The 12,167-nt window shown below is 44.4% G+C and overlaps 1 protein-coding gene across 8 annotated transcripts in view; it reads left to right on the plus strand.

Moving 5' to 3' along the window:
- Eps8 (EGFR pathway substrate 8, signaling adaptor) overlaps positions 1-12,167 on the plus strand; it is a 174,301-nt gene that overhangs the window by 125,018 nt on the left and 37,116 nt on the right. For all 8 annotated transcript variants that reach the window (XM_029478488.2, XM_021164455.3, XM_029478486.2 and 5 more), the window contains 7 exons: positions 817-899; positions 1,442-1,578; positions 4,107-4,180; positions 6,169-6,295; positions 8,566-8,654; positions 9,007-9,081; positions 11,120-11,268. In XM_029478488.2, the coding sequence (XP_029334348.1) occupies positions 817-899; positions 1,442-1,578; positions 4,107-4,180; positions 6,169-6,295; positions 8,566-8,654; positions 9,007-9,081; positions 11,120-11,268 (734 nt within the window). The remainder of the gene's footprint in view (positions 1-816; positions 900-1,441; positions 1,579-4,106; positions 4,181-6,168; positions 6,296-8,565; positions 8,655-9,006; positions 9,082-11,119; positions 11,269-12,167) is intronic.

Raw genomic sequence — 12,167 nt, forward strand, 5'->3', positions numbered from 1 at the left:
GGAAGAGTGTGGTAGAATTGCTGTTCACTTCATGGGAAGCAGGAAGTGATAAGAGAGAGGCAGGAAGTATCTGGCAATCCCAGTGTCATGTAAGAGCAAAGCGCAATGTCTTCCTTCCACGACCTCCCTTTTGAAGGCTGGAACGCGGCCTTCACCATGCATCTATCCAGGGATACTGCAGACGCTAACCTAGGAGAAGGTTTGCCTTAAGCTCTGGTGTCTCTGTAGGGCCGGGCTATTGTTGGGTGAGTTACTAGGTTCCCCCTGTGGATGGGGAAAAGGGGAAAGGATCCCCCAGCCCTGCACATCCTCTCTTACATCCTTCCTCTGTGACAGAGCAGACACTCACCTGTGTCCTTTCTGCAGTTGCCATTCTCTACTGGGCTCTTGGGGAGGAATGTTTAAGTGGAATCTGGACGTAGATTAACCTTAAAAATCAACATTTGTGCCGGGCAGTGGTGGCACACACCCAATCCCGGCACTCGGGAGGCAGAGGCAGGCAGATTTCTGAGTTTGAGGCCAGCCTGGTCTACAGAGTGAGTTCCAGGACAGCCAGGGCTACAGAGAGAAACCCTGTCTCAACAAAAGAGAAAAGAAAAAGAAATCAGCATTTGAGTTCCGTCATTATAAAACACACCATTGAAAACTAGAGTCATATTTTTACGGTAGATGCTAAAAAGTCTTTCTATTTATATCACACCAAGATACTTACTGATGCAAACAGTGAATATAAATTGTATTTTCTTTCTGTCTTAATCTTTATATCAAAGCTCAGACAAGCCTATGGCCTTCTGGATAACTCATCTCTCCTTTCAGGCAAACCTAATTAGTGAAGATATTGAAAGTGCAATCAGTGACAGTAAAGGTGGGAAACAGAAGAGACGGCCGGAGGCCCTGAGGTAAGAGCATCAAATGGCATTAGCGCGTGGGATTGGATAGTATGCCTACTTTTGTTTTTTTCTTGAGGTGTAGAGAAGTTATTTTCAATGGAGGTGAATTATTCCGTTTTCTAAATTGCAACCTTTAACCACAACTTAAGCACTGGCTGCCTTGCCAGTCCATGTCTGTCCCTTCTTGTTTCTCCATGTGTCAACTCTGTCTCCCACACAGCTTCTCAGACATCTGCAGATGTCCCAGAGAGTTATAAGAAAAAGTGGGGTGTTTTAAGAGATGACCCAAGGTCTCCCCATATGCCCACAAGCTTTTCAAATATCATGTGACCTAGAGAAAAAAAAATCAATGTCGCTTCCCAGGGATTTTACTTTTTCTGTGTCTCAGGAACTTACCAGCAGACACAGCACAGCGGAGCTGGTCAGGAATTCTGATTTCCCTGACAGTTACTTCTGAGGTTGAAGGGCAAATGGCACCGGTGGGGAGCACCATTGTTAGCAGACGTGGGGATGGTAACAGCCTAGTTGGATAATTTGTTTTTAATTTTCAGGATGATTGCCAAAGCAGATCCTGGCATCCCTCCTCCTCCCAGAGCTCCTGCCCCTGTGCCACCAGGGACTGTCACACAGGTGGACGTTAGGAGTCGAGTAGCAGCCTGGTCTGCCTGGGCAGCTGACCAGGGTGACTGTAAGTACCCAGCCCTACCCCTTCTGAGCATCCACTTTGAGTTATGGGGTCATTCCTCCTTTCAGATCCTCAGGTTAATTTGCAGATTAAAGTTCACTTTAAAGAACCAAATCTTAGATGTTATAAAGTTAAGTCTTGGCTGCTGTTAAGATTATTATCCACGAGAATTCATGCCAACCATTTCATACTCTATGAGGACTACACTCATTTCTGGCTGGTTATTCGTGTAATGTCTAGGTGACTATTGCACCAGATGTCACCTTGGTCACTGTAACTTACAGAGTCACCGCTGGCAAGATTGTTTTCAACATTTCTCCCCCAGCAGCCTGAATGGCACCTTCTGAAACTATACATTCTGCAGGTAGGGACGAAGCTTCCAGCCGGGTTTCTCTATGATGCCTTATGCTGAAGTGTGCAGTGCCTTTAATGATAGGGACTTTTCATCTTGTGAGCTAAAAATTGAGACCTGAAATAAGACCTGGCTCTGTGTGTCCACATGACCGTGGAAGGTCATCCTTTGTGCTTTGGTCTCAGCTGTAAAGTGCACATAATGAACCCCCAGGTTTCTATGAATGCTAAAGCCAGTGATGCTGTCACTCTTACAGTCAGTGAACGCTGATGACTTCTGCTTTAGCAATCACATGTGTTTCCAACAATTTTCTTTGTAAATCCAAAGGTTAAATAACATGATTTTTTGAAAGACTACGATATATCTGTGCTTATTGTGAACCCAAGGTGAGTTTTGTTGGTATCGTTTTGGTGGAGGGGGGGTCTGGATAATTGTTGTTGTTGTTGTTGTGTGTGTGTGTGTGTGTTGGAGAGGTGTCAAAACTGACTTGACGTGAAGAGAAGACGTATTAAGTTAGAGATATCCTGAATAGATTTGTAGGAACGTATGTGAAATCTAATATCATTTTAAAATACAAGAATTTACACTCAGGTATTTCTGAGCTCTTACTAGATTTTGTGTAAAATACTCCTGGCATTGCCGTCTGTTACAATTACAAGGGGACAGACTTCTAGCTTACTAATTGTTCAAACAGAACTCAAGACATGGCACACAAAGTTCTGTGTGAGTGCCAGAGGGTCTTAGTTGGGAATGTCCTAAAGGAGGCTCTCTTTGCTCCCTCTGAGGGTTTCGTCAGCTCTGACTGCAGCCCCTTAGAACTCTGAGGTAGAGTAACCCTGACTTCCAAAAGTGAGTGTAGCAAAATGGTGGCAGTAGTAGCCAGGATCCCAGAATGGTTTGGAAATAAATATCTTCTGCTCAGTATGCCCCAGAAGATGTTGTGGGGTCTCTCGGAGACACCTATTCCTCCTGCGAGGCATAGTCTTCCTCCTGCGAGGCATAGTCTTCTGTGTAGCCCTGGATGTTGTGGGGATCACTATGTAGCCCAGGCTAGTCTGGTCACCCCTGCCTCAGCTTCCAGAGTGCTGTGATTGTAGTCAAGAGGCCCTACACTTGACCCCCTTTGGAGTTCCTAATGGCGGGTTCTAGTTTCGTTCCCTGCCTTCCATGGTCCACTGTACCAAGCAAGCAGCAGCCACGTGTAAAATAGCAGCCAACTGCCAAGCTTGGCTCCGTGCAGAGCTTGAACAGTTATAGCTAAAACTGGAGTTTCAAGTAGCTCAGCGGTACCTTTTTCTTTGCGCCCGTGCTCCATGTCTGGACAACGTTGGCATAAAGGAGAAATGGGCATTCCGAGTTTGCAGTGTGTCTTGTCAGTTCTCTGCACTAAACCTCGTGAGTCATGATGATGTCTCATGAGTTCCCCCTCCACTCCTTGTGATCTATGGCTCCTGCCCCAGCCATATGCCTTTGCATTTAATGTACTCTGAAATACATCGCACCAGCTGCCCAAGTTACCATAGTGCTGACTGACTCACCTCAGGAAGGAATCTGCGATGGAGGTCTCATGATCAACATTCACAATCGAGCTTTCTTGACATTTTGAATGCCTCTGAGACATGCATTCAGTATTTATCTCAAGGCATATGATTTAAGATCAGGGAGCCAAAGGCTGCGGGGTTTATGCTGGCTGACAACGACCATTGAGAAATCACTGCCCTCTCAGCACTGCTTTTATTGTGGTCACAGGGTTGGAATGTGGGGGTGGGGGGTGACTAGCAGCCCAGGCTGTGGAGACAGCTCAGTTGGTACAATGCTTGCCACACCAGCATGCTGAGCTGAATCGCATTGCCAGTGCCCAGGTAAAACAGCCAGGAAGAATGAATAGTCCGTGTCTGTAATCCCAGCTCAGCGACAGGGAAGACAAGAGATTCCTAAAGCTTGCTGGACAGCCAGAGGCATAGCCTGGCAGGCCAGTCCACCAGCTGTGCCCAGTGCTCCTGGTAACTGTGGCAAGGAGGTACCTCAGGGGCCACCAGTATCATTTTGGCTTGTTTATTCCAGAGAGCTCCCTGGCTCAGCAACTGGAATTCCTTTCTCATTGTCTTCTCATTTTCATTTCTGTATTGATAATGTCTTAACAAACACGGAAAGTCTGACGATTCTCCTTTCCTTTCAGTCGAGAAGCCCCGGCAGTACCACGAGCAAGAAGAGACGCCCGAGATGATGGCAGCCCGGATCGACAGGGATGTGGTAAGTACCACCTGAATCAGGTTTAGCTCACTGGCCCTTCTGCTTTGGGAGGAGGAGGAGGAGGAGGAGGAGGAGGACGAGGAGGAGGAGGAGGAGGAGGAGGAGGCTTGGCCAGTTTACAGGGGAAACGGACCTAAAAGGCCAATGGTCTCTGCTTTTGCTGTTTTACATGTTTTATGATTCATAGTTGAGGTGTCTTTTTAATGTTTGTTCGTTTTGGTTTATTAAGATATTTTCGGGCTGGGGAGATGGCTCAGTGACCGCAGGGCTTGCATCAAAAGCCCAAAGACTGGAGTTCCTATCCCTAGAGTCGATGGGTGTCGGCAGCCCATCACTAGGTAGAAGGGTACCCATTCTAGGTGCAGGTTCTAGGATTCATTAAGCATCTTTCCCTTATTGTTGAAGTTGGGAGAGGGACAGAGGATGATTCGGGACATCAGAACTGGGTCTGCACAGGTATGCACATGTGCACACACACACCAACATGCAAGGGAAGCCGCAAGCACCTGTTCACACATGTGTCTAGTCACATGCAAATGTGGACACACACTCACACACACACACACCACACCCTTGTGAAAATAAAAACATATTTTAGAACATGTCAAAAGGAAAAGTTACCTTATAATTTAAAGTATAAATATGTACATGTTAATGTTTTATACAGAGGAGCGCTGTACTTAATGTCATTTCCTTAGAGTAATTAACTTGCAGGGTTAGTTGACAGTTAATGGCTATGTCCACTGTATTTCAAACATGTGATTTATTTACCTTTTAACTATAAACATTCCCAGGTTCTTTTGAAAGTAATTACTGAAAGGAGACTGACATTTAGAATTAATTTTTAAAAGATTTTCTTTCTTTCTTTTTTTTAAATAAAGGCATACTGAAATCAGGAATGTGCATAGTTCCCTTTTAAAAACAATCATTTAATTTATATTGAATACACTGTAGTTGTCTTCAGACACACCAAGAAAGGGCATCCTATTACAGATGGTTGTGAGCCACCATGTGGTTGCTAGGAATTGAACTCAGGACCTCTGGAAGAATAGTCAGTGCTCTTAACCACTGAGACATCTCTCCAGCTGAACATTTTCATTCTTAATCGTGTGTGTGTGTGTGTGTGTCTGTCTGACTGTCTGTCTGTGTGTCTGTGTGTCTGTGCAAATGCCTGCCAAGGTCAGAATCCAGCATCAGGTTGCTTGGCGCTGCTGTTGTAAGTGGTTGAGCTACCTAGCGTGGATGCTGGGAACTGCGTTTTAGAGGACTACAAATGCCAAGTGTGCTCCTTACCACTGAGCCGTCTCTCCTCTTCCAGCCCTTGAACTTAAGTTTTATATCACACTCTAGTATCGCGAAATGTTTATTGAGTCCTCCTTAATCGTCTTATAATGTGAAGAACCCTTCGTTTTTAGACTAGAGAAAGCTGACAGTGAAGTCTAAGAGCTCATTGAAGTCTCCAGCACACCTTTGCTTCTTCTTTCCGCTCTGTGGTGTGGTCACCTCCATGCCAATGGGTGGACACAGGCCGTGGGTCTTTAGGTTCTTCTGGCACTCTACGGGGAGCACCAGGAACTTTGTCACTCTATGGGGAGCACACAGGAACTTTGGCAGAGCCTTTACAGGACAGATAACTGCAAAACAAAAATACATGGTGCTCTTCTAACAAAATGTATCTCTGAATCCCAACTCCAGCTTTGAATGGGGAACACTGTGAGAAAATTAGAGCAATTTAAAGTCATTAATAACTGATTATATATTGCGAATGCTTCCCTGATAACATTGAAAATGTAGCAAAATTAAGCTTAAGTGATAGAGATGAGACTGTATCTATCCCTATCTCTATCTCTATCTATATGAAGTTTCCATGAAAGTGGTCATTTTTCTCTTCTCATCTAAAGCCTCTCTCCTTTACATTTCAGCTAACAGCTAGAACAAAATTACTTATGCCTTTGTTTCATATCTTGCTCTGTTATTTTTAATTCCAGCAAATCTTAAACCATATTTTGGATGACATTGAATTTTTTATCACCAAACTCCAAAAAGCAGCTGAAGCGTTTTCTGAGCTTTCTAAAAGGAAGAAAAGCAAGAAAAGTAAAAGAAAAGGACCTGGAGGTGAGCGAGCGAGCCGGCAGGTGGGCGGGCAGGTGGGTAGGCGTGGGCAGGCACATACGGACAGAGGGCTTCCTCATCCTAAGGCTGTTAGACTTGTGGATAAATGGGTTTCCTTACCCTAAGGCTGTCGGACCCCAGGCAAGTGGGCTTTCTTACTCCAGGGTTATCAGACCCACAGGGAGCGTGGGTCGGGGGCTTCCTTGCTCTTGAGCAGTCAGACTGCAGGTGCGTAAGGTTCCTTACTCTTGGGCTGTAAGAACTACAGGGCTAGGTGAGCTTGGGTCCCGGTAACCAGCTACATTGCCCTGATCAAACCAAGGCCCGGTAGTTTTGGGCACTATTGGAAGTTTGTTTCAAGCTGGCTGTACCTTATAGTCATATGACTCTGAGATTGTAGCCAACTGTCTGCAGTTTTCACGAGTACTTAAAAGTTAGTTTCTGCTCATAAACCTGATCTTTTTCCGTAGAATTCTTTCATTGTAAATATGGAACCTTTTTTAACATTAAAAATTGACTTTTTTCATCCGAGTATTTTAAATGACCAATGGATTTGAATCATGTTGCAAATCCCCAAATTGTTCATTCACATTCAGAGCTGCCTAGAAGCATAGTGCTGAACTGCAGTGTTAAAAATGTCTTAGAAACTGGGCCAGGAATCCCAGCACTCAGCAAGCTGATGCAGGAGGATTATTCTTAGTTATAGAAGATAACCTGGGATATCAGACCTTGTCACACACACAAAAATAATAATAATACTAAATGAAAACAAATGGCTTTGAATGTATAAAAGTATAAACGTAAGGATAGTGTTTATATTTCCTCTGGCAGAAGACACAAATTGAATATATAAGAGAATGGTTTGTTCGTGTCCCGTTCATTAGAGCTGACTTCAAATCTTCTGTAGCCCCTGTCTGTATAGTAAGAGTGTGTGCTCTTCAGTGTTGTCCTGGCTGTAGATGCTTAGATGTTCCTCTCCGCCACTCACTCTGAATAAAGCGTTCTGTGGTGTTTGAAACCCCCTCTTCTGTTTGCTTAGTGGAGTTTGCTCTCCTCCTCCAGGTTATCCAAGCTCAGAACCAAAACCTCTGCCTTCTTTCTCGAGCTTACAGCTACTTTGACTTACTTTCCCAATGTCATCTGTACACATTTTTTCCATTCTCATAATTGGCATCTAGTTGAAACTGTCATCATTTTTGACCCAGCTTGAAAGCAGTCTTCAACCCCCTAGTCTTCTGTACTGTAAGGAGAACAAGTCAATCAACAATCAATCAATCAAACCTTTGATCGAGGGTCTCACACAGCTGGTCTCAAAGTTGCTATAAAGCCAGGGATGGCCTTGAACTCCTTCTGGCTCCACCTCTCAGGTCATGGGCTTAAGGTGGTTATTGCCACAGCCAAGAGGACACCCTTGGGAGAGTTCTAAGTTGGTGTCCTCATACTTCTGCCCTGAAGTGCAAGTAGTTCTGTGGACTGTTGATTGCAATGTCACTTCTTACTTTGACATTCAAGATCACCTACAATCTAAACCAAGTGTCCTCTTGAATCTCACATTTCTCTGGGTTTATGTTGCTTGTTTTGCATATACTCAATTTCTGTGTTATTCCATGTGTCATTCTAATCTTATCCTGGTATTTCTGCAGACTGGAGGAAAGGTGGGCAAAGCTTTTCAAATCCCTTCTTTTTAATTCCAGCATGCAAGGCAGAGGCAGGCTGATCTCTGTGGGTTTGAGAGCAACATGGTCTACAGATGTACAGAGCATATTCCAGGAGAGCAGAGAAACCCTGCCTCACAAAACAAAACAACAACAACAAAAAATTTTACTGAAAAAACTTTCTGCTTTTCATGTTCCCCATTTCCCAAACAGCATACTTTCCTGTCGTAGCACTTAAATGCTACACCTGTTATACTTCTGATTCATTTCCTTTGTTACTTTTCAGGGGCATTAAAAGCAGGGCTTGTCACTTACTCAATTTTATATCCTTTATAATGATCACAAGAATTCCTGGAACATAGGAAGGCTTCCAGTCATATTTATAGAATTGAATGAGTCACTGGGAGTGTCTAAGAGTAGTGGAATCCATTCAAACTTAGGATCTTCTTAATTTATTGGAATAAGGGATGTGTTAGAATGAAGAAGGTCTACATCTGGAGTAATCTTCCAGCTGTGGACGCAAATGTAGTTGGTTTTGTTTTGTTATTTTTTTCCCCAATCAATAAACTTCCTTGTGAATCTCTTCTCATCTGCCCCTGCTCTGTTTTATTTCATTAGAGGGCGTTTTAACACTGAGGGCAAAACCGCCACCTCCTGACGAATTTGTTGACTGTTTCCAGAAGTTTAAGCATGGATTCAACCTTCTGGTAGGTGCACTTTATTGATAGATACTAGAAGAAACAGATGGAAAAAATCAAAGTCTAGCCAAATGCTCCTATAAAATTAAATGAAGAGATACAGTTGTCCCTGTGGATTTGTGGGCGTGTGTTTTGATTGGCCTTTCATGATAACCTCAGATTGAAAGGCGTGCATGACAAAGAGTTGTATTTCTTGGCTGTCTCTTCCCTGCATTCGCTTCATGCTGATGGAGCGAGTCTCTCTCTAAGGAGAAGTGTTAGGAAAGACGTCTCCTGCCGTGCCTGCAATGGACTGCTCTCTGAGTATCCACCCTTGGGGTGACTGTGCTGTGGTGACATACTTGTTTTCTTTCTGTCACAGGCCAAGCTGAAGTCCCATATCCAGAACCCGAGTGCTTCAGATCTGGTTCATTTTTTGTTTACTCCACTAAATATGGTGAGCATTTATGAATGAAACAAAGCAATGGCTCTCAGTATCTCCCATCCAAGGGTCTGAATTACTTAGGTCTGTTTCCTTAATTACCTTACATGGGTCCTGTTTTTCTTAGCATGCTTTTAAACTCTGAATGTGAAGTTTGATGCACACCTCACTTACGGCTGGGGACATGGCACACACATGTGCCCATTAGAATAGCATTTCATCCAGCTACTACTAGCAGACAGTGTTGGGTGTTTCGCTTGCAAGCCTCTCCTCTCCAAGTTTGTCGTGCCACATGGCCATGGTGCACTGGCGTGTGTGCATGCCTGCTGAGTTTCTTCATAGGAAATCGTGGCCTGTAATATCCCCTCTGCCAACCCAAAGGGCACAGTGTTCTACTCCGTCACTCTGTGGTCATCTCTGAATGTTTCCTGCCAATGCTTATAAGGCGGCAAATTACAGGTTCAGTACCAAAGCCGGGCATGGTGATGCCTGTGCCTGCAGTCCAGACACTCTCAAGGCTGCAGTAGAGGAGTGAGTTCCAGGCTAGCCTGAGGTACGTGGTAAGACCATGTTTCCAAAATCTAAAGCAGCGAGCCAAAAAAGAATGGAGCCTATCATGTTGACTCACACTGGTACTTCCAGCACAGGAAGCTGAGGCAGGAGGATTGCTGTGAATTTGAGGACGGAGCAGGTGGAAAGTAAAAGATGGATATAGACTGCAAGGAGAGAACTGGTCTGAAAAAATCCAAAAGCGCAAAACAAAACAGAAGCAATAGAGCATGCTGTTCTGTTTGCAGAAGAGTCGTCAAAGCAGAAGCAATAGAGCATGCTGTTCTGTTTGCCGAAGAGTCGGCAGGCACAAAGAGTTTGTACTCCACCTTTGCTTCTCAGTTTTCTTCTTAGAGTCCTCAAATGTGTCTCCTGCAATTTAAAGTTGGGGCCATCAAGGAAAATTGAAAAATAAGCTTCATGGTGTCATGTAGTGTGTCAGTACTGTGTGCAGATTGAGAACAGCAGGTACCAGGCAAGCCCTGTTTTAGAATCATGCTGGCATGTAGGATTCCCAAAAGATGTCAAAAGATGTAGCGCCTGAGTTGGATTCTGGGTGCTGGAGGAAGGGCCTTGAGGGGAACTAGAAAACCCTGTGTTTACCGAGGCAGAAAACAGCATGGCCTCCTCAGAGCCCCTGACCTGAGAGATGTCTCAGTCTAGAGCCATTCAACAGAACAAAACAAACCCTCCTTCTTCCTACAACACTTCTCTGAGGAGGCCAGATTCTAACAAACTATCTATCTAGCCTTTCTGCTACTAGATAAGGAGCCTTCCTCAGTCAGGACAAGGCTCCTGAGAGGCGAATGTGGAGCGTCGTTCTAACACACACTTGCCATTGTTTTGCTTATCAAAGTGTGCACCTGTTTCCCGTTGACCGTTAAATTGTCCATATCAAATCAAGGAAATATACTAGAATTGAATTCTGGGGAGTGGAGATACCACTTATCATTGTTCCTTCTCCTCTGCCCCCCCTTCTTTCCCTCTCTTCTCTTTTCCCTCCCCTCTCCTCTCCCTCCACTCATCTCTCTCCCTGCCTCCCCTCACGTCCTTTTCCGGTTTATAAATCCTCACAGGCATAGCCAGCACTGCTGACTGAAGGCTTCTTTCCCGCACCTTCAATACAGTTCATTTTAGACCCACAGTTTTCAGTGTTGGCAGAATAGTTTGCCATTTGTAATTGGTATTTTTAAAATAACAAACGGTTAAGTCGGCAAATAAGGGGTCTCCACACTGCCGTTAGTATTTTCCTGGGAAATAATTGATACATATAGCCAGTATGTAGATGCTATGATGTCCTTAAACGATTAACTTTATTTATTAATGTACCCTCATTCTGGATAACTCAGTTTGAGGAACTATTTTCATTCTATAATGTTATACATCAACTTTTAATTTGAACATATGCAAACAGCACTTCGTTTTGGAATTGATTTTTGTGTACAAATTTCAAGAGTTATACAAATAACCATTGTCTTGCTAAAAACATTTGTTCTCCACCCAGGTGGTCCAGGCAACAGGTGGCCCTGAACTGGCCAGTTCGGTACTCAGCCCACTGTTAACGAAAGACACAGTTGATTTCTTAAACTACACAGCCAGTGCAGAGGAACGGAAGCTGTGGATGTCACTGGGAGATACTTGGGTGAAAGTGAGGTGAGCACTGTAGAGCTCAGCATTTAGTACCTGGGATGCTCTGAGCATCCTGTCTGCTGCACTAAACAGTAAGGCATTTACGTAAGATTCTGCATAAAGAACTATGTGGTAGGGAATGGAGAAGCTGATATCGCCGGAAAGCTTATTGTCAAGTGGGCTCAGCAGGTAAAGGTGCTTGCTGCCAAGCCTGACCACCTGAGTTGCAATCCCTGAGACCCACATGGTAGAAGGAAAGAACCGACTCAATATGTGATCTCCAGGTGCACACCATGGCATGAATACCACCCCCATCACCACACACACACATGAGTTGACTAAATACATATAATTTTAAAAATAAAAATTAAAAGCATGTTGCCAAGTAGAAGAAATATATTGTGGGCAGAAGGAAGGAATGGGACATAAGCAGACCCTGGCCCATTGGCATGGCGACGTGAAGGAAGAGGGTGGAGAGAGGGACACACACACACACACACACACACACACATGCAGTGTATGCTCTGTGGTCTCCCATGCATTTTATAGAGATAGGTTGATAGTTCTATTTCACAGATGAAGAAATAAGGCTCAAAGTGGTCAACTCATTGACCTAAAGTCACACAACATCTTAAGTGACAACACTCTAGGGTCAGGGTTCATAATCCCCTTGTTCAATGGCCTTTCAGTGGGATGTGTAGAGTGTCTGTAAACAAGGAGCAGTGGACAGAGAAGCAGAAAAGAAGGCAAGCAGCAGGAAGAGTTCAGAGTTGTGGGAGGGGGGAGGGACTCTGGGTGGTCAGTGTGGAGAAAGCCTGGAAGAGGAATGGTGTGAAAAGGAGGTATCCTAAGGAGAGCAGGGTTGGCTAGGAAGGCTCCAGTTAAGCCCCAGATCGAAGGCAGTGGAAAATGACCAACGTAGG

This window comes from Mus caroli, unplaced genomic scaffold, assembly GCF_978045245.1.
Source record: "Mus caroli unplaced genomic scaffold, Mus_caroli_1 scaffold_7, whole genome shotgun sequence".
Taxonomy (NCBI): domain Eukaryota; kingdom Metazoa; phylum Chordata; class Mammalia; order Rodentia; family Muridae; genus Mus; species Mus caroli.